Source organism: Apostichopus japonicus, chromosome 9, assembly GCF_037975245.1.
Source record: "Apostichopus japonicus isolate 1M-3 chromosome 9, ASM3797524v1, whole genome shotgun sequence".
In the NCBI taxonomy this organism is placed as follows: Eukaryota; Metazoa; Echinodermata; class Holothuroidea; order Aspidochirotida; family Stichopodidae; genus Apostichopus; species Apostichopus japonicus.
In genome coordinates this window covers 26,712,740-26,735,754 of record NC_092569.1, presented here as the reverse complement: position 1 = coordinate 26,735,754, position 23,015 = coordinate 26,712,740, and the positions used below count along the sequence as shown (strand labels likewise).

The 23,015-nt window shown below is 37.8% G+C and overlaps 2 protein-coding genes across 7 annotated transcripts in view; one reads left to right on the top strand and one right to left on the bottom strand.

Moving 5' to 3' along the window:
• Positions 1-23,015, top strand: part of LOC139974340 (fibrinogen-like protein A) — a 161,148-nt gene that overhangs the window by 40,816 nt on the left and 97,317 nt on the right. The gene's annotated exons all lie outside the window — the stretch shown is intronic.
• Positions 41-22,315, bottom strand: LOC139974346 (ryncolin-2-like). 6 transcript variants are annotated; one of them, XM_071981402.1, is made up of 7 exons: positions 22,180-22,315; positions 21,165-21,280; positions 8,469-8,531; positions 7,226-7,341; positions 5,109-5,237; positions 3,687-3,951; positions 41-1,310 (listed from the first exon to the last, which is right to left on the bottom strand). In XM_071981402.1, exons 2-7 carry the CDS (start codon positions 21,211-21,213, stop codon positions 1,021-1,023), a joined length of 912 nt encoding a protein of 303 aa, XP_071837503.1. In that variant the 5' UTR covers positions 21,214-21,280; positions 22,180-22,315; the 3' UTR covers positions 41-1,020. The 6 variants fall into 6 exon arrangements, with proteins under 6 accessions (XP_071837503.1, XP_071837502.1, XP_071837505.1 ...); XM_071981401.1 differs by lacking the exons at positions 21,165-21,280; positions 22,180-22,315 and adding an exon at positions 15,574-16,111; XM_071981404.1 differs by lacking the exons at positions 21,165-21,280; positions 22,180-22,315 and adding an exon at positions 9,194-9,480.

The following is a 23,015-nucleotide window of genomic DNA, read 5'->3' as shown; positions in this document are numbered from 1 at the left end:
TCCATGGAAAAGAGACAGAAATTAAAACAAAATACAGATATTAAGTAGTTAACATATATTTTGTTTTCACAATTGTGTCGCTCAAATTTCTATATATAGGATAGCATGAGTACAAAAAGAAATAAGTGTGAAAAAAAGTATTATTATTTCTTCGAAATTATCTGCGAAGAATGTCAGGTCCCTTAGTTAGTTACAAGCAGAATCCTAATATACCTCCCCTCCCACTAGCCCCCCTTTTTTTCCCTCTATCGACAACTTGTGTGATAAACATTAGAGAGAGAAATATTAATCTCTAATATGTATTCCTATAGAGGATTACTTTTCTTTTTTCAATCTTCCTCCAAAAAAATGAGCAAAATGAGAGGAGAGGTTTGAGTGACGCTGGTTGGGTGGGTCTCTGAGCTGGCAGTTATTTATGTCCCAGTCTGCCCCTGGTCATGACTAAATATTAACAGCTACTCACATATAGTTCCTCTTGAAAAGGAAGTTTAAACTTTGTTATCAGTTATTTCATTAGAGTTAGCTCCATGGAGTACAACATCAATCCCTCATTTGCAATTAAAGTCTGGTGGCTTTGTGGATACCTACATGTGTTATATATAATACTAATATAGTGCTGTGGTAAATACAGCACTTATACTGTACCTATCCTGTAAATTTGAATTTTTGAGCAATTGTGTCATTAAACTTCATCTTTTCACAATACCACTACACCCCATCCCCATTCAAACTCCTACCCCCCTCCACACCTCAATACAATTACCAGTGAAACAAATTAATAATAATTGAACAATTCTAGATGTTACATAACAATGACATGATATTATCACAATAAAGGAGTTATCTTCCAATCTTACTTCCACAGAGAATTAATATTGCAGAGAAAGCGAATCCTGGAAATGAATACTTCAGAGATTGACAAATGTAGTCATTTACACATAGTATTATTTCGTCAGACTCTTACTCTGTGAGTCTTTACACAATCATTTTGTTGTATCTGTGGATTACTTATTCCTGAATCTAGATCTCGACAGGACGGATCTTCATCTCAGTGTATTTGATGTGGTGATAGTTTCCCGGTAGATACCTCCAGGATATACTAACACCACGTTTACCATGATCAGGATTATTATCGACAGCAGTATAATTACCATTGAGGTTAGAGCGGTGGCAGTGGCCATACCACCACGCACCTTGATATGTCACTGCGCAGTTCCCAGCATTGTTATTATCATTATCTCTGTCGTAGGTACTAAAAGCCCGGTGACGGTGATATTCCAAACCTGCCTCATCAAGCCTGTGGTCTGTATCTGTGAATGACAAAAATAACGAATCACATTATCAGTATGTACTTCTCTGACATTCATAGATTGAAAAGATTTTTATTGATTTTTATTTTCAATGTTACGATTTCCTGAAGATCGTTACAATCTTGACCTTCGATTAATTCAACTTTAGCTACTTCCTAGTACGTCATCGTCATTTATTTTCTACGTATTTTATATCTTGGTAGTTACTTGTAGGTATTTTACTAATCATTAAAGGTTATTTTAATTGCCTTTAGATTTTTTAATTAGATTGGTCACTAATTTCAAACAGATTTAATAAATATTTCCGTCTTAAAAACTTTTCAATCATTTTGAATTTTTAATCCAAACTTGTTATTGTGAAGAAAATATTTCAATTTTCAATTTTAGATTTTGCAATCTCTAACACGAACAGCCTTTTCGTCATTTGCCTTATCACTCCAATAATTGGAGACGGCTACCCCCCCCCCACCCCTTCCCCCCGCACCGCCACGTAAACACTTTGAAGTCAGGGACACTAATAAATTTATTCCCATTTATTTATTATTTATTTATTCTTTTTGTGGTTTGGAGCCCTTAATGGAGGGTTGCTCAAAGAACTTTTCCGCTCTCGATTATTGTCGTTTAAATGTTTCATCAAACCTTTCATACTCATGCACACAATTACCCCCTCCCCCCCCAACCCCACCACCACACTCACTGGTCTAAAAAATAATAACTTGCATTAAAAATACTTTGAAAGTCTTTTGGCTTGGCGCAGAAAAAAACTTGCTCTAGGTTGTATCTTGACCAGTTTATGTGTAAATATCTGCAAAGTGACTCACAATTTCAATTAAAAGCCCCTGTAATAATTTCCAGAAAAGATTCAAAATTTGGGGATAAGAGAATCAAATTTTTCAAATAAAATAATTGCAGTTTTCATTGTCCCATTAAGCCACAACATTCTCCTCGGAAAGATCTCAAAACCACGCTACTTATCATTCCCTCCCCCGCTCATTTACCAATTACACCCCCCCTTCTCCTTCCCCTTCCTCTCTCTCCCAACTTTGAGAATCAAGTTGACGACGATGCATGTGACGTGTCATGGCGATCGTGATTTGATTAAAGTGAGATAAACTTTCTAAACGTACAGTGTTTCCCCCTCTTCACCCATCCCCCCTTCCTATAACTCTATATCTTTCTCATAATCTCTCAGATAAAATGGGTTTGTACTTGAGTAAGCAATACCGAATGCTCTTTATACTTTTATAGGTCGTGCGTATATCTGACGGTGTAATCCGTTTTCACTACAACTGGACTACCAATTCTACTTCTCTCCACGACTCAACTGAAATTAAACTCGAATGGATGTTGTTAAAGTTCATGTCATCATTTTTGTTAACATCATTTAGTAACTCTTCTATTTGCAGTATTTGTCACTATTACCAACCAGAGTATTAATTAGATATCGTAACTTATTGATCATTAAAAATTATTAACTAATAGTTCCAATCACAGGAAATGTTATGTCCCATAATTTTGACTGTACCATAACACCTATTTGGTTTCTCATTATTAGTAAATTATTAACTAATTATGCCAATCACAGAAATGTTTGTGTCACACATATTTAAGGTACCTAAAGAACCATTTGGCTTCTCACAACTAGTGAATTATTAACTAATAATTCTCCCTCCTCCCATTTCACGATGGATGTCTGACAGCAATTGCTATCTACTTCTGAACAAGTTTTGAATATGACAAATTTGAGGACAAACAGTAGGCAAAGCTCAAATGCCTCTTAGTTTTGCTTATCAACCTGAAGCTTTAACAGTGTAGTATGCAGCCTACTAAACTGATGGTGAGTAATTCAACGCAAGTCAAGTAAAAATAGATCAAAACAGTAAATAACCATAAGAGACATGTCGTGATGAGTAGCACAGTCACAAGGGTGACATCTACTTTCTCTCCACCCCCTCCCTGCCTCCCTCCCCCTTATTCGATTGATGTCTGATAGCAATATTACCAATTACAATGCACTTTTAAACAATTTTTGGGATTTAGCCAAATTTAAACTAAATTGTGCATACCAACCTGCAGCTTTAACAGTGAAGTATGCAGTCTACTAAACTGATGGTGAGTAATTCAACGCAAGTCAAGTAAAAATAGATCAGAACAGTAAATAATCAAGAGAGACACGTACCAGATGAGTAGCACAGTCGCAAGGTTGACATCTACCACCCTTCCCCCTCCCCCTCCCCTCCCTCCCTCCCCCTTACTAGATGGGTGTCTGATAGCAGTATTACCAATTGCAATCTACTTTTGAACAATTTGGGGATTTGGCAAAATTAGAGACAAGTGAAAACTTTCAAAGATTTGCTTTAATGCTGCAATACCAACCTGCAGTTCCAGTGTAAGCTCCCAGCCCAGACAGCCTGTAGTTATCACTTTCATCGTTGACGCGGAATAAGTCGTATTTAGCGTAGTAGGGGTTTCCATATTTGTTCACCATGTCAATCCTGATTTCATAGTCACCTTGATTGGTAAGGTGGGACAGTTTATCATTACCTAACCAAAACTCGTGACAGGGGTCTCCAAAGCCTTCCTTATAGCTGGTCCAGTTACGATAAAAGTCAACAGAACCATTAACGCGACGTTGGAATACCTTTTCAATGATAGAAGGAAATAAATACATTTGTATACCTTCATGTACTAATTCGTACAAGTATCAATGACTGCATTTTCAGACAATTAAGAATATTTAGATTAAAAAATCATCAATATTTGCCCAAACTTAGGTATCACCTAATTCAGTAATAAAATGTTCTGACGATAATTATATAACACTATAAAGGGAGTTAGTGCATGCAATTTTCTATAGTGAACAAAGTGCGGCAGCTGGTCGGAAGTTATGAAACCTATCATCTTGACAGGTTGAAGATTCTATTTTTGGACGGCTAATGTGGTAACGTGGGAATTCTATCCAACCTGAGCAATTCAAGGCTTTTCCATCTGAAATGGGCTTCCCTTTATTGACAAACCAAAGACGAGTATATCCCTGATATTAAGATACCAAGACAGGCTACATTGACAGCAGCAGGATATAACGGCCTTCCTAGACTCAAGTTGTTTAATCATTCATTCAGTCACAGTGGCGTAGGAAGGTACTTTTGAGTCGGGGGGCTGAAGACTGATGGCCGGCCTGGGGGAGGGGTTAAGGGGAGGTGGTGGATTTTTTTCATTTCCAGGTGGCCTCAGATGCAGTTTGGTGCAATATAGCACACTTCAACCCACCCACTCCATTTTGTATATAATTTTGCATTTTCACCTGGCCTTAGATGCACTTTGGTGCTCCAAATGAGATTTTTTTTCCCATTTGGAAATGAAAAAAGGGGTTTTCTGACTTGTGAAGGGGAAGGGGGGGGGCGGAATGATACTTCTGCCCCTCCATATTTTTCACTGGGGGGCTGGCGCCCCCAGCCCCCCGGTTCCTACGCCCATGTTCAGTCAGTCAATCATTCATCCATTAATGCTCTCATCCATTCTTTTATCCATCCAGCCATGCATCCATTAATTCATCCATCTATTAATCAATGCATCCATCCATCCATTCATCTATTAATATCTAGGCTTACATTTATGTTAATTTCGTACTAGACTTAACGTTCATCACCTCCGTCAGTCATATTATACATATACAATATATCGTCTATACAATAGGATGTGGATGTCATACTAGACTTACAGTCCATCCTCCTCCGTCAGTCATATTATACATATACAATATATCGTCTATACTATAGGATGTCATACTAGACTTACCGTCCATCCTCCTCCGTCAGTCATGCTACAGAAGACATCAAATGACACCCCAGTCCAGTTAGTTGGTGTGATGGTGTAGATGCCATTGGTAGTAAAACCAGCACTGAAGACATCCAAGCAGTCTTTCATCTAATAATAACATTGAAATAATGAAGTCACCTAATAGCAAGCATTCAATCCATGTATTGATAGGGTTTATTCCAAATTTAGTAATATTGACCTTTGACCATCTGATGCAATCATATTGTACCATACCGAACCATAAAACCACAGGGATTTAATGTGTAACCATGCGTTTGCAAGCTTATGAAACATCATATTGAACTCCATAGTCCCCATGACCTTTGACATTTTACGATAATTTATACGACCTAAACAATATAGAGAATTGTTTCATGTTTGAAGGTCATCGGCATTTCGGTTTCATAGAGGTGAGCGACACGCGTTTTGCACAAATTTTGTCCAGCTTGACCCTTGATATCTTTTCGCCACTTGATTTTTTGCATTTTCTTATTCCTTCCCATAGACGAAAGGAAATTATTCGATGTTGAAGGCTTGTGAGTGTGTGTGTTTGTGTTACCTTGGCTTGTAAACACTGCTAGTATGTGGTGGATAAACTTCATATTTAGTATTTGCAAGAACCCTATTCTTTCCCATGCAGGTTAAAAGTCATTTCAGGTCAAAAGATGACAAAAGTCTGAAAACTATTTAAACTCAACGACTCAAAGAGTATATTCAGTTGAAGTTAATACGTAATATGTACATTTCCCTTGGTGAGTAGAAAGTCCATGTATATACCCATATTGACATTTTTTGAACGTCAACAGTAGTTGGAAATCAACAGAGGTCAAAATCTGAATCGATTGTAAACACGATAATTCAGATTCAGTTTAAATTCATACTAAGTATGTTAATCTTTCTGGTGAGTAAATGAATCCTATTGACATTGGTGGTTGTAAAAGGTAATTCGAGGTCAATATAGGTCAAATTCTGAACATTGTAACACTGTAAATCATAAAATGCAAATTGGCCGAAGTTCATACTTGGTAGTTGTCTTACTATTTGAGCTCAATATTCTTATTGAAATTGGGGGAGTTGAAAGATCGTTTGAGGTCATTCTGTGTGTGTTTTTGTCCCTTCTGTTACTGTTACTTGTCATTAAGCCTTGTAGGAAGATCCTGCTAGGATCGAAACGTCAGGCCAACTTACTTTTACACAATAAATATTCATGTCTGAATGAGATAATGAATAAGAATATATGGATGAAATAAATAATCCAATCATCCACACAATCGCTATGAAATCCATAGAAAAGGAAGGCTATATCAGTAGGCAGTGTGTTCTTTTGTTTATGGTTATGATCTTGCTATATGATATATCATTACATTTTAGTCCTAACTTTGATAATAATTAATGTGAACGAATATGCACCAAGTTAAGATTTGATTTGGACGCAATTTGTTTGAAACAGATCGTTACGTTGATATTAACTTTCTTGAAATTTGATTCAATTCCCGGCTTTGAGGATATGAATGAATGATGGAAGTGTTATCCGCTCATCTTGACATGGAGTATACATTTTATTTAAAAAAAGCAGAGGGGAAAATGGAGATGAAGAAAGGAATGGAAATGAAGAAAGGAGCAAAGACAAAACAGAGTTAGAGGCGGGGAAATCTTATTGATATCTGATGATAAAGAATATTGGAGAAAAAAAAACTAATTTTGACTAAAAACTCATTTGTATTTAAGTTCATATGATTTTTCATTTCGATTTCAGTTCATGATTCAAATTGCTTAACCTTAGCAAATGAAGTTGTATTCCAATAATGTGAATCACAGTAGGTTTGCGTTTGCTGTGAAAGGATTTTCTTTTACAGTTTTGATCAGCAGTTCAGAGAGTGACAACTGGGCAATCACAATGATTAAGTGTTTTGTATAACTCTCCTTTGTTCTAAAACGTTATACCATCGTGCCATGTATTGCAGTTAATCAATTTTTAAGAATTGTCTAGGCCTATTCATCAAACCAACTTTGCAATCAAGTGAATGAAACAGTCACCAAATGCACTGCCTAAACAAAGGTTGATTAAGTGCACATATTTTTGGTATGAAGCCTACCTCAACAGAAGAACCCTGAGCATTGGTGGTCTGATTCATCTTGGTGCAAGATTTAGCAGCAGTCGTCATTACGGTGGTACTCTCCACTGGTTGAGAGGAAGAAACTTGCTCATGGGCTGCAAATATGTACATAATATTTTGTTTTCTTTTATGAAACATATCCAACTGTAACACTGAGGCATAGGCTATATCTCATACAATTATTATTGAATGTATATGAGATACGACACGGCATAAGCTATACTTGAGGCAAGTAATATTGCATGTATCCATTGTAGAAAGGCGTATGCTGTAACTCATGCAACTTATATTACATGTATCACTGTGTAAGAAGGCATAGGTTATCACACATGCAACTTATATTGCATGTATCCATCTGAAAGAAGGCATAAACTATAACTCATGCAAGTCATATTACAAGTATCCAATTGTAAGAAGGCATAGGCTGTAACTAATGCAACTTATATTGCATGTATCTATCTGTAAGAAGACATAAACTGTAGCTAATGCAACGTATATTGCAAGTTTCCATTTGTAAGAAGGCGTAAACTATAACTCATGCAACATATATTGTATGTATCCATCTGCAAGAAGGCATAATTGCTTTAACTTATGCAACTTATATTGCATGTATCCATCTGCAATTAAGAAGGCATAATTGCTTTAACTCATGCAACTTATATTGTATGTATCCATCTGCAAGAAGGCATATGCTGTTACTCAAGCAACTTACATTGCATGTATACATTTGTAAGAAGGCATAGGATATAACTCATGCAACTTATATTTTAGTATCCATCGGTAAGAAGGCATAGGCTATGTATGATGCAACTTATGTTGAATGTATCCCACTGTTACATCATGCCTTTGATATAACTAACGAAACTTACACATCTCTTTGTAAGGTTATAAGATCAAACAGATCGAGTTTCGAAGGGCTGCGAGATATGTGGTTTTGAGGTTGCAAACCACTAAATCATATCATACGTCCAGACAAAATGGAACCACTGTGCATGCTGTTCCACAAGTTTTGAATTTATTTTCAGCAAATGGCACTAGCCTATTCAATTTACTTTTTGCTAAGCTTTAAACAAAAGGGCACAGCTTTTAGTGAAAACAGATTACTTTTCATGAATTCGTCAAAACTGCTTTTCTGATATTTTATTTTTAGAACAAAAGCTGGGCGGGCGAACGGGAAGAACGTTGTAGACGTATATAAATAATAATGATGATATCACCCTACCTTTTTCCTCTCTCGTGTTACTGTTAGTACATTTGAAGGTACCACGATAGCCATCGTAATGAGCTGTTAGTAAAATAAAACAAATCATATTTTTACTCAATGTATACATTACTGAAAATCTTTTTTCTTTTCACTTTTATCTCTTTGATTTCTTTTTTCAATTTTCTAGAACATACCATTATAACTCTGTCCTGCAATTACTTAAAGAGTGAGCGTAATATCTAAGAAAATGCAACGTAACAAATTCAGAAACAGTCCAGTACCACATCCACTACTCGAACCCCCACCCCTTCCACCCCCCCCCCTGCACACACACACACGCAGATTCAGCTCGTATGGATATAGAATATGTATCTGAAGCAGGCCTCGACAAATACGGTCGCCAACTCGCCAATGGCGACTAGAATTTTGCGACTGGCGGGCAAAATATGCATTACGCTCGCCATTTTGGCGAGTGGCTCATTCGCTCACTGCCTTTATACGATAGGATTACTATTAACTTGTGAGCCAATCAACAAAGGCCTAATGTTAAACATCACAGTATAATTATCAAGTGCACTGTTACAAGTATGTCCTAAAGGAACAGCTCTGTTCACCAGCTCGAAACTAATTTGATACTAATCTCTCAAACTGATGCACGATAGGTGTAACCATGAAGGTACTCCATGGTGTAACCAAAATGGAAAACATCAAACTTAAATAAATGCGTAACGACAACTGGGTACCTTGTGTGTACGAACGGTACAAATGGAAACAACGTTGTCAGTAGGTTAACCGCAATCGTGCGATAAGGCCTGCCTGACATGTCAATAAGTAGAACATTTGTATCCCAATTCACAAATCAGTAATATGAGTCATAGCTTCGGCTTTTGTCGACAAACTTTCAGTTCTGTAACCAAATTGTTGACCCTTATAATGGCCAGCAAGAAAAGACGAAACTTTGAATTCATCGGGTGTTGAAGAACTTGGGAAGTTGGGAGTATGGCTGATCATTGTAGTACTTTGCTGCTTAATAATCAGAATAACCCAGATGGCTTGAAGAAATAAAGGAGGAAATTAAAAAAAGAGTGGGCTCAACTCAATTAGTCTTAAGTCCCCATCCTTATCTTCTAAAGATTCAATTTCATTCAACAACATCATGTATTCATTTCCCAAAGATAAGTAAGCAAGCAGTATGCGCGGAACCTTAGCAGAAACAGAATGTGTGCTAAAAAAATATAAGGAAAAAAAAAGCCCGCGTATTTTCACCAAAAAGTTTTAAAGTATCACAATGTAACTGCTGTCTGAGCTTGGTGGTTTCTTCCTTCGTCAGTAACAGTAAATGTATATTAGTATAAGAAAGTTTATTGCAGTGAACTTGAAGCAAGTCCAAATCGCATTTTTGTTGAACGACCAATATGAATGGGAGATAACTGTGTAAAATCGCCCACTATTCTTAACTTAAGTGCATTATGTACGGAGAATTTTTCAGGTGCGGTGACTTTCTACGAAGTGTATTGATATGAACTGAACTTTCAAGGAAACAAACGTAAAATAATTGTTTTGCCGAAATAACATTACATTTCTCCAAATGAACAACAGGAAGTTTATTGGATTAATTTTGAGTCCCAAAAATTGATAATTCTCGAGACCTGACCAGTGAAAGCTGCAAGTCGGACACTCAGTAATCATCGATAATAATAATTGTCAGTACCAAGCGTTATCTTAACTTGTTAACGATATACTAACACATACACTGATACAGTATTCTTATGTCATGGCCAGTGAAAGTTACAGATGGTCAGCCATGTCATTGCTTATTTTTGTGGTCACTTTTACAAATATATCATGTTTTAATCACTTTTGACGAACACAATTTAAATAGATCGTTTTTGCTGTAAACAACTAACAGTAAGTAACACTATAACGCGATATCCTAAGTTATAGGCAACATACTACCTAGGCTTATATCACACAAACACTTAGCTAGAAAATGATGGCGAGTAAATTTAACGTTTTGGCCCATTAGAATTTTAGACTCGATCGCCAGTTGGCGAGTAGTTTTAAAAAAAATTGTCGAGGCCTGATCTGAAGGTAAGGCATGTTCCACATAGCTCTTGTTTTTTGTTTGTTTTTGAAAAATACGTTCTTCTCTTGAAAGTCAACACTTGAATTTATAATTAAATGCTACATAGTTGGGACGTTTGTTATTGAGATTGCAATTTAAAATATCCATATTTTACGTCATATCTTCCGGATATTCATTTATTTATTTTATTTTTATATCTAATTGTATTTACTTCTTAAGTGCAATGAAAATCTTTTACTCAACAGATATGAACTATATAGTCTGTATCTAGACATAAGGGTATATAGGACCAACATAAATGTTCTAACTTTTCGATATCTTCATTACAAGAAGATCATAAAAAGACAACCTTTACATTTTATTCTATATATAGCAAACAATTAGTAGGCCTACCCAAGATTCTGGGCGAGAAACAAATAAGGGGTTAATCAACGGTCTAGCGTGCGTTACTCACATGGATTAATGCACGATCCCCCGATCGTGATAATGCAAGCGATGCACGAGGGCGGAGCGTAGCGGAGCTCGAGTGCACCCGTTCATTCATACACTACCATTTGTGTGGGGGGGGGGGGAATCATAAAACAAAACATTTTTGGTTACATATAACCAAAGATTTATTAAAGTGATGCCCCGTAATTTTACCGTGCGTTACTCACAGGATTAACCACGGTCAGCTGACCTGAATGGACCAGTAGGATTTAGGAATCTTTACTAAGTATGAATGAAGACTTATTTAAAGACCTAATTAGAGGGCATCAAAAAAACTATCGCCCAATTATAATCAACATTGTTATAAGTAGGATTTTTACTAATCAAATTATGATATGGAACTTTATTAGTGTTCGCAAAAATAACTCTATGTCAAGATCGTTGAGGCGTGAATTGATCCGGAAAAATCATACCCTAGTTCTTTTCGCATTCGTTCTGCACTGAGTAGATTTGAAATCTGAAATATTTTAAAATACATTTAACATTTTGGCGGGAATATGGGGGAGATTTGTAGTGGTCAGCACACGGTGTATCACAAAAAAGAAACGGTCCCGTTTCGACTTCTTACGGTTATTGAAACGCAGGCAGAAAATAGTGTCTATTTCACCTATATTCGTCATTTGCCTCCTTTACAAATTATACATCCAACAATTAAAACAACATTGTTAGACCCAAGAAAGGGAGGGTAGGAATATTAATGGGAAATTTAGTATAGTAACATTAGTCTCTTTGGCAATGTGCACGGGGATATATCGAACAGCGTATAGTTCCTTATAACCAGTGTTACCTCCACACGTACTTTGGGTTGTAGGAAGTCTGGAAGACTTAGGATTTGTCGCACAGTTTTGTTTAGATTTTCATCTCTCTTTTATTAATTTCGTTCTTTTCGATAACAATAGCTTAAACATGGGAAGCCAAATATGACATATATGGTGCATGATATATTTTATCGTAAATAGATTCGTTCTACATAATGCTAGATAGCGTAAATAATACTCAAGATATCGCCGATGGAAAAGGAAACTATACAGCTAAAATGACAAAAACGATCAAATGAACTTGAGAACAAAGAGCAGTAACAAAGCATTAAATATTAAATGTAATTAAAGAACGCATTGAACTAATTATTATCTCGATATTCTTGCGTTTAACCAAAATAGAAAGTACAACTCCATAGATAAATTTGAATTTATAGTAGCAGGTTGGTCTCATCAGGAGCAACGAAGTTCCATATGAATATAAAAAATGTTGTGCATGAATTAAGGAGAAAAATTAATCAGACTTTGTGCAACGCTATAATGAATCCATGTCCCTCATTTCTCTCGAATTTTTTCAACAAGTTTCCTTCCAAAATTGTTCTCAACAGAAGAGTATAGTACCAAAACTGCCATGGTGCTCCAGAGTGTCATTCTCAGAACCACAAAATTAGCATATTTGAGGAGAATCGGTTAATTTAAGTGCGAAATAAAATAGTCATTTTGGTCAATAATTCTATGTAGAGTTTTTTCTTCCCATATACTTACGATCCTGGGAGCGGTAACATTATAGCCAAGAGAATAGATCTGAATAAACAAACTTTTCGTCTTCGGTGATAAGTAAAAATGGGAGAGGAGACGTTCATTAAAATATAAACCCTGCTTATTGTCTAACCGTATTATAAAACCTAATTTAAAGTCTTCACATACTTTAGAATGCACCGTTTCAAATTTATTTATCACCCCCCCCCTCAGCCCTACCCCAACAACGTGGAGTCAGGTCCAACGATCCCATGGTCACATCATCCCCTTTATGAAACAGTGGATCCGCCTGTCACCAGTCCACCAAAATACATGCCCTACTTAAATCAGTCCAGGGGAAGCTGAATTTCCTACCCACCCCGATGCCCATTCATTTTAAATATATAGTGAAAAAAAAGGTATGTTGTAATTTTATAAAATTGTATTGAGTGTAAGACCTGTTTAATCGCACTCGAACGTCTGTGTCTGTGTGAAGAACTATTGAGAACGGAATTGAATCAGTAACTTCTTGCTCATTAATACTCATCAAAAAAATCAATCTTGGAGTTTATGGTTGTATACAATCAATTGTAATTTCATTTTTTAGTATGCTCGCCAAAGGCTATGTTGAATTGCGGAACGAAACACACCCGGTAAGTGTAAACATGTAAACTATTATCTTAAAGTAAATATTAACGGTTCGGTGTTGGTAGTAAATCTGACAGGTTCTTAGAAATCAAAATCAAATCATGGTTTCTGAGCATACGACTTGAAAGGAAAGCAAACAACCCGCAACGTATATTAATTTGGCAAAGTAAACAACCATATCTGCAATAGAGAGGAAGCAACAATAAATGTTGTAATAAAAAGCCATATATAATACTCAATCACAGAAGTAACATCACTGTGACGGAGTGATACGGACTTATACCTCTCTCACACGGAAGGTCCGGGTTCGGTTCCTACCCTCGCCTAATGAGTCCCAAAAGGACGAAACCGGTGTGACAGTGTAGAATCTACCCCCCCCCCCGCCCCACCCCTTGAGTATTTTAACACCTGTGTAGGTTTTGCAAAGTTCTATCCTGTCCTTTGACGATTTGGACGGCTTACAGTCCTATGACGTATGTATGCGAAAACACGACAGCCTATGGTCCGTTCGTTCCATAGACGCTACATATCTATTATGAACTTGTGTCGCTGTATGATTTGTCAAGCCTTGTCACGTGATCTCAGTCTCTTTGTCGAGATGGAGGCGTTTGACGAAGTGACTATGGGACAACAGACTGTGAAAGCTGATATTGGAGTCGTGCATCAGTCACAGTTTTTATTTGGAGGGGGGGAGAGAGAAGCCAATAAGACAATATTAAAGTGATATTTTGTGAGGAAAAGTGCCCCAGTGGCGTGTGCAGCATGTCAGAGGTAGAGGGGGAGGGGGATGGGCCAAATTCAAAGTGCATCATTATACTGAAATTGTGATTAGTATATATGTTTTCTTAATGATTTTATTTATATATTATCAGCAGTTAAGCTGCATTCAATTTCCTGTTGTTATTTAAATTAGTATGAAACACTAAAACAGCTCTTCGAGTCTATCTTTGATACCCACTTTGATTTCTTTAAAATATCAATGAATCATATATAAAAATGATCTAATTATTGCCAAATTTGGATTACCCTACTCCCAGCAATCGGTTGCCCAAGTGGCGTGCGCAGCATTTTAGAGGTAGAGGGGGAGGGGGAGAGGCCAAATTCAAAACTTTTCGGACAGATTTAGATAGGAAGCTGAACTCTTATAGAAAGGCCAAAGGCAAAACAATATTTTTTTTTTAATAAAGGCAGAGGACTACCCTGGGGTCCTTAAAATCGAATCCTATGTAGGTAGGGGGGTCTGGGGGTCCTCCCCACAAAAGATATATACAATTTTATTTGGTGCATTCTGACGCAAAGAGAGTAACACAGAAGTAACACTTTATACGGAAGATTGCTACAATAAATAATAATAGACTCAAACGATCCCCCGACTGATTGAAGCTAGACACCTGAATCTTAGTTGGAGGGTCTGATGCGAATAAAGTATTTGCCGTGGGGATATTGAAGCCGACTCACATGTAGGGGTGTCGCTCCCTCCCTCCCTTCCCCCCCCCCCCCAACACCCCGACAAAATTAAAAAAACTTAGAAGAAAAATGATGCAGTGTGAGGCATATATACACTATTATTAAGATAATATGAGTCAAGTCTAAAAGGAAGGCTGTAATAATAAATATAATTTTAGACTCAAAATTTCCTCCGGCTGATTTAAGTAGAGGCCTGAACCTTAATGGGAGGGCCAGAAGTAAAGCAAGGACTTTATAATGGAGGAGGGTGCTTCCATGGGGTAATTGAAAACCTATGTTTCCCTATCCATTAGGGAGGTATGTGGTCCGCGGCTACGCCAACTGGTGCATTTCTGAGGCATATATTTAGACTATAGTATGAGGTCCACATATAAGAAGCCAAAAACGCATTTTTGTTTTATAAATACTTTGTGTGAGGTTGAAAAAGTTTGGATTGATGGTAAACCCCTAGTGCCGACTTTAATATATAATAAGTGCACCGTTTGGGAAGAAATACTCTTTTTTTCATTTGAGCAAGCTAACAAAGGGCCTTTTGTTTAAGCTATATCAAAATGTAGTTAAAAAGAGTCCCGTTGGAAAACGTGATTACAGAATTTCCCGTATGTTGAAATAACATTCAAATACTGGAATTTGTTGTTAGGAATATATACAGAAGAACCATTTTGTCAGAGAGTGTTTAAACTTCTCCAGGAAAAAAAAAGGGATGGGGAGATTCTGCAATCGTGTAGAACCTCCCCAACCCCCCCCCCTGCCCCACCTCCAGTGTGCCTTTGAGAGAAGCTTAGGTTTTAGACTTTCGAGAATATAAATAAAATCATAAATAAAATAAATTTTTAGGATAGTTGAGACACCCCTTCCTGCTCTCCCATCATATAAAATACCCACACCTATAGAAGGATACTTATAAAGATACTATAGAAAGATATAATATGCTTACCTTTAGTCAAAGCAGTAGTTACTAGATGAACCATCAAAAGCTTGATAATGGTCAATTTAGAAAGCTTCATGTTTCTTCTTGTTACAAAAATAATTAGGATAAAGCCAACACACAGAGACACTTTAGCTATTGAGATGTAAAGAAAATTCAAGAATAATTTGCAAATGAATCCTCAGCTCAAAGTTCAAAAGAAAAAGCGATGCAAATTCCCTTAAGAATGATGGCTCCTCGTCTTATTATCAGACATAGGCTGAACTGTAAGGATACAAATCCAATAGAAAGTGCATTTCCATGAACAAAAGAACACAGGTCTTCCGCACATAATATCTTTCACAATGGAGAATATTTCTAACGGATATTTAATAGCGCTGGTGTGGATGATTTGGGTGGGTGCCTCCGTAACCAAATGATGTCTGGTGTGGATTTTAAAGCAGCTCATAATAATATATGATTTAATCGAGCAAGCGTGTTGTACCTTTCAAATGGATATTTGTTCTTCTTCTATTTCTTCTGTTTATTTCTTTCTTAGTCACAATAGATTTCCTAGGCAACCAACACAAGCGTTCATCGTTTCTTTTCTTTTCAGGGTGATTAACATAACAGTAAACCGTACATTTAAACATCCAAAATACTAACCAAACATTAATAAATATCCTCCATAAAGTTCCAAAATGCGTGCTTTTCATAACTTTATTGCTTTCGTACGTCGATCAATAAAAATTAATGAGCCGATTTCGTATCTGTAATCACGTGAATTAGGAGGTTAACAGCCAAGAAAGTCTCAAAATTACTCGTAAATTTATGATTAATGGCTTCATGACGAAATAAATGCTTCGTGTATTATGTACGATCAATTGATTTCTATACACTGCCGTTATCAGTACAGCTTGCTTTTGGAGCTGGGATTAAGATGGGATTAATTAGTCGAGATTAGACAGAGCAATAACTTAGATATTTAGTTGTTGCTGGGCTGTCTTTCCTTTCTATGTTCTGTAGGTCCGTCCAATCCTACAAAAGTTTTAAAATGACGTCATAACAATGAAAAAAATCGGTTTAACCTACAGTTTACACATAATGACCGCACAGTTAAAACCCGTTCAATTCGCGTTTCTAGTAGATATGAACGAGATATGAACGAAACTAAAAAAATGATGTATCAAGAAAAATTGAAACCAGCATAAAAAAGATAAAAGGAAAAAAATGATGATGTTTCTGATGACCCTATTTCATTTATTCAAATTCCAACTAAATATAATATCCTCAATTGAAATATCACCAATAAGCGTTGGTGTGAACAAAATACTATATGTAAATTTAAACTTACAGGTTTACTGATAAGAACAAGCCATGATTTCTGACTTGTACATGATCATCGTGAAAAAAAAATTGCCTAAAAGTAATAGAGGATCATCTTTGTTGATATCTTATGGGATTTTGTGTGTGTGTGTGTGTGTGTGTGTGCAGGGTGTATGTGTGTGTATGTGACGCACTTGGTTCGTAAACATGATAACTCAAGAATGGCAAGTTGGATTGAAGTCATACTTGGTTCATAGATGCGCCATAGTGAGTAGATTGATTTTGGTGCTCATCTAATGAATAATGAGGTCACAGGGTCAAATGTGAAAATCTCCAAATGCTAATAACTCCGCAACCAAAAGTCAGAATTTATTCATACTTGGTTTTAATGTGTTGGTAGACAGTGGGTACATGGTAACATATGTTCAAGTTGATATTATGCATATTTATTAGGGGGAGGGGCTTAAGTTGATTTTCACTAAAATAGCTTGTCAATACGGTAACTGGACAATGAAAAGTATATGTATTGAAGTCATACTTGAAAAATTTATGCGCCATACTGAGTATAAGAACCTTATTGATTTTGGTGCTCATCTAATAAACAATAATGAGGTCACAGGGTCAAACGTAAAAATCTTCAAATGCTTATAACTCCGCAACCGAAAGTCAGAGCCCCATTGATTTTGGTGCACATTTCAAGAATATTAATGAGGTCACAGGGTCAAATGTAAACATTTTCAGAATTGAATCATAATTTGTGTGAAGGTGTTGATAGATAGCGGGTACATGATAATGCATGTTCAATGTGATATTATGAACATTAATTAGTGGGCAGGGCTTGAGGTGATGTCCCCCCCCCCCCCCGACGGACTCAAATGGACTGCTGGCGCCCTTTTCAGCTCTTTACCACTTACTTATTCTAGATTATTGACTTTTTTATTGCGCTCTCATCTACTTATTGACATTTGTCACATTTTGTTGGTGTAATTTGGCGATGACACCTATTTATTCTTCGTTTATCTGCAAATTAGCCAGGCCCGGAAAGTGTCATTCCGGGGATCTAGGGAGTATCTTTACTCAAAAATTGTCTATACGCTACGCGCCAACTAGTGGTGGCCCTCCGCTTAGATAGTGTCGAAAGCGCCCCTACAGACCATTCTCGCCCCTCCTGACCAATACCTCTAGTTCCGCCACTGGATTAAAGGGATCATTAGCCTTAAGAAGGGGCGGTCTGGTAGAGGCAATAAAGAAGAACTGCAAAGCGATACAGAAAGAATTGAATAGAGCAATTAAGACAGAGAGACATGTGGTTTATAAGGAAAAGGTTGAAGATCATTTCACCGACAATAACATGAAACGTGTATGGGACGGTTTGCGATTAATGAGTGGGTGTGTGAACGACAACAAACGTAGTGTCTTACCTAATATTTATTTGGATTATGCTAATGCTTTGAATGCATTTTACAGCCGTTTTGATTGTCATGATTTTTTCGACCACAGTTGACAACCTCCTATGTGTTAATTCTCACAAATTCTGTGCCCTTTTTGACGGTGATCACTAAAGAGGAAGTTCGGCATAATTTTAGAAAGATTATTCCATCTAAGGCTGCTGGCCCTTATAATCTATCCCCCCCCCCCCCCCTGTGTGCTTAGAGATTGTGCAAGTCGACAGTTAGCTGGTATATTTACTTACATATCTTCAATATGTGTTTCACTACACAGTCCATTCCATGATCTATTTCGAAACAGCCATGTATCATCCCTGCGCCCAAAGAGCCAATAATAACACGCATGAATGATCTTCGACCTATTGTTTTAACTTCGGTTGCCATGTAGACCTGTGAGCGTTTAGTCCTAAATTCTCTTAAGTCGTTAATATCTTGTCAGATGGACCCATTACAATTCGCTCGCTGTACTGTAATATTATGTTCATTAGACAAGCTGTATTCTCACCTTGAACAGACAAAGTTTGGCAAGGTGTCAGCTCGCAACAGCCGCTCGCAGTATGTTCAACTAGGAGATCTATAACGTTCATTCCGATATTGCAGTGAGGTCAACAGCTCAAGTTTTACCTTAATGAAAGTACTTTTCACCACTAAACATGCATTTTACATCTTAATTCGGAAGCTGCTAACTACAATTTGACATCATACAGCTCACTTCAGTAGCTGCATACGTACCTTCTGTCTGTGTACATTGAAATGCTTTCAAGTTCATTGCAATGCAATCATGCCTTTAAGCAGGAAAATTGGAACATGTTGCAGATACTTGACCTGAACAGAATATCCTTAACATGGGTTGACCATGTAAATTTTATATCAATTGGGCATAAACATATATTGGTTACAAGTCTCAATATATCAATGTTTACAAACATGTTATTGTATACATCAAATTCATATGAAATCATGATGATAAAAAAAAACTTCCCCATGTACATCATGTTAGCAACTGCTATGTTTACCAACGAACTCCTGCATTCTGCATTCAGATATGTTGACATTTGGCTAAAACAGCGACCACCAGCATGACTTTCTGAAGAGCTGCCAAGATGACTGAGTTTTAAATTACGTGTGGAAAACAAAATACAAGTATTCTTGAAAATTGAAATGAATATATTAGGTTCATAATCAGAGCTTACATAACATACATTATAGGCCTACAAAACTTTCATAATATGAGTATTGTTCTTCCAAGTCCTGGCGTGTTTGAAATTCTCGCCGGGGGTACTCAAAGACCTTGGGAAATCCACTTATAATTTTCAAGAGGTGATTCCCTTCAACCCATAATTGTTCAGGCCACCTGTTTGATAGTTAAAGATTGTTTAAGAATCATCCACGTTCAGAGCAAAGTTGAAACTTCTTTCATAAGTAAAATTACTCTCCTGTCAACTGATGGGGAATCTGCAATTTGAACACCTCCAATGTTAAGGCCCAGTCGCATCTCGCCGGATTACACAAACGGATAAGAGTACTCGCGAAAAACAGTCATCCGGTTATTTCCGTTGGCAAAAGTTGTCGCGCATGCATCTGGAGATTGCAACGTACCGGAAGTTCAACGGTGAAAACGGATTACAAACATACAAGGGACGGACAGCAACGGACGAACAACGGATGAACAACGGAATAACAACATACGAACTAATGAACACCAACGGACAATTAACGGATAAAGAACATACAAAACTTTGCAGTACCGGAAAAGTAACGGACATACCGAACTAACAACGGAGAAGAAACGGTCTAAAACCTGGGCCTCCGGAGTGCCTCAAAATCAGGGGCATCCTCATGAAGTTGATGAAAGATTTTGGTCTTCCATTCACAGCTCCTGCATTAGTTGGTCATAAAGACCAAACTGCCGTCTTCTGGACCTAGCAAGGCCCTAGACCAGCATTTACGCCGAGCATGTCTCTTCCTTCTCTTCTTGACTAGTTCATTGGTCTTGATGTTGGCTTCAGTGATGCGCATCTGTGCTTGTAAAGCTGACACTGCGGTCTGAAGCTTGAATCTTTTTGAAGGGTCCATGATGTAGGTGTTGACGGTAGAGGTTATAGGAGCAGAATGAGGCATGGGACGCTTGGAGTGGACATGGTGGAGGTACGATGCATCTCCGTTCTATGTCTGTCTGTTATACTTTCCTGGCCTAAGTTCTTCCGTTTCTTCCGTGTAACGTCCGTTACCTATCTGTTCATTGTCAGTTCTATTCATTTACACTTCCGTTATTTCTACGTTAGCGTCCGTTGAATATACGGTATAGGTACTGTACTTCTACGTTTCATCCGTTCTTTGTCCGTTAATGATCCGGTGAGCAATAGCAATAACCAGAGACGAACGGAGAAATACAGTATGCCAAACGCATACAGAACGAACAAAATGCATGAGAAACTGATAAAACGGAAGCTTAACGGATTAGTAACGAGTAAATAACGGAGACAGTTTTCGGTGGATGTCCATTCCAAGTTTTGTGCATGTTCAAAATCGTCACCGGACAAACCGGACCTTCCCGGTAATGAAACGTAAACGGACGGAGGAGAACCGCATGCTAAACGATAATAACGTACATCAACGGAGTGCCATTTTTTGTCTTCGTTCCCTCTCCGTTATTGCAATCCGGTGAGATGTGACTGGGCTTTTATATTTGAAGGAACCGGGGAAATCCTTCACATGAGGCTTCATTAGTGTGTTTGACGAAAAGAACATCCCCAACTTTTATGCACACATTTCGAAACACTGCTGATTATTCATGTCAACAGAGTATTTTGGATAGGTTTAGGTTGGAGCTAAATTGTCGCTTACCCCACATTCCATCTCTCTTTACCACTTTGATGGCTGTGTTTGGCTCCATTTCAATGAGAGGTACAAGAGCATCTTTGTGATCTCTGCTTCATCCTCTTTATCCACAAGTACCACATCTTTGGTGATAACATAAATGAAAGAAAATATTGATATCAGCCTAGTAATAGTATTTGTAACAAACTTGTTTACGCAATTGTTAGGTTTAAGCCATGCATATTAAGTGCGATTAATACTAATATTGCCTTTGAAATTGTATGCCTAACCCCCCCCCCCCCTACAGCAAGTACGTACCAGCCAGTGGCGGAGCGTCCATACAGTCAGGGGGCGGATCCCCCCCCCCCCCTGACGGACTCAAATGGACTGCTGGCGCCTTTTTCAGCTTTATACCACTTTTTACTTGTTTGCGTTTATTTACTTTTTAATTGCGCTCTCATCTACCTATTGACATTTGTCACATTTTGTTGGCGATGACACCTATTTATTCTTCATTTATTTGCAAATTAGCAAGGCCAGGAAAGGGTCAATTCCGGCGATCTGGGATGTATCTTTACTCAAAAAATGTCTGTACGCTCCGCGCCAACCTGAGGTGGCACTCTTAGATAGTGTGGAAAGTGCCCCTACAGCCATTCTCCCCCCCCCCCCTTTGACCAATACCCCTAGCTCTGCCACTGGTGCTAGCTACTACTGCTAGTGCTACTACTACTAGTGCTAGTTCACTAGTTTGTAGGCAAACATCCCTACCGCAACTATACTACTAGTACTAGTTCACAAGTTCGCAATAAGTATAGGCCTAACGTTAGACCTAGTCAACCTTACTCAATATGTAATGTTACCTCAACTATGGCCAAGCCTATAGTATAGGCAATAACTAGGCGTGGTACTACGGGCCTAGTCATATATAGCAAGGTGTAATGTCTTGATAGTAATACTATTATTTTCTGTAGGCTCGACCGAAGTCGCGTACGTACAACCGCCTCTCCGTATGATATCTTTTGATAAGAAGTTATAAACATACTCAATATTAACTCCAAAATAAATGCCAACCGGTTTCAACTAAATCTCTGAATTCCCTGAATTTTCCTTTCCTTGTTTCATTCGGAACGAATAATCGGCATTTAGCAGCCTTATTTCCCGTCTCGTCTCATCGCGGCAATGTATCATACTGTCCTATAATAACTACTGGTACTACTTTGGACTAATAAAGAGTGACGGTTTCAATGACGTAATCTATTTGCACGGTTAGAAAATAACATGGAAGGGGGAATTGGGCGACACTTTTACTTCAAATTCAGCTGACATTTTGTTTCTGAAATTTTGGCTTCAACGAAATTTGGAGACTTTTTATCTCGAAACGTCGACTGTTCATCTTGAAATATTCAATTCAGTTTCAATCTAAAATTCAGTCTGAAGCGGAGAAAATTATCATTTGCCGCTAATAGAAATGATCCAGCTGTTTGATCTAGCACTGCCGTGGAGTCATAGGCGTACGAGGCGGGGGGGTGTGCAGGGTGCAGAGTGCCCCCCCCCCAATTTTTTTTTCCAGAGGACAAGAAATTAGGGCAAAAGTCCTGAAAGCTCGGGCAGCCTAAGAAGAGAAAAAATATATATATATAAATTGCAGTATCTTGCCCGAATCTTTTTCATGTTTTTGCCCTACAATTCCGTGGAAAGCGTTCTGTGTTATTTGTTTTGTGACATTAATATTGATATAGGCCTAATGATTTTCTTTATTTAGCATCATGATGCCCGAATATTTCCGTGTAACACCACCGTAAGCAGGCGCGTATCCAGGATTTTCTAACCCGGGGGGCGCGAAGTACTATCTAAGCGGAGCGCCACCATCGGTTGGCG

Bases quoted from the DNA above. Each gene is read 5' to 3' on its own strand.
- LOC139974346 (XM_071981401.1), bottom strand. From the start codon at position 15,643: ATGAAGCTTTCTAAATTGACCATTATCAAGCTTTTGATGGTTCATCTA. The intron at 7,342-8,468 runs GTAGGGTGATAT...ACATATTTGCAG, and splicing joins TAACACGAGAGAGGAAAAAG to CCCATGAGCAAGTTTCTTCC. The intron at 1,311-3,686 runs GTTGGTATTGCA...TGTCATTCACAG, and splicing joins AGCTTACACTGGAACTGCAG to ATACAGACCACAGGCTTGAT.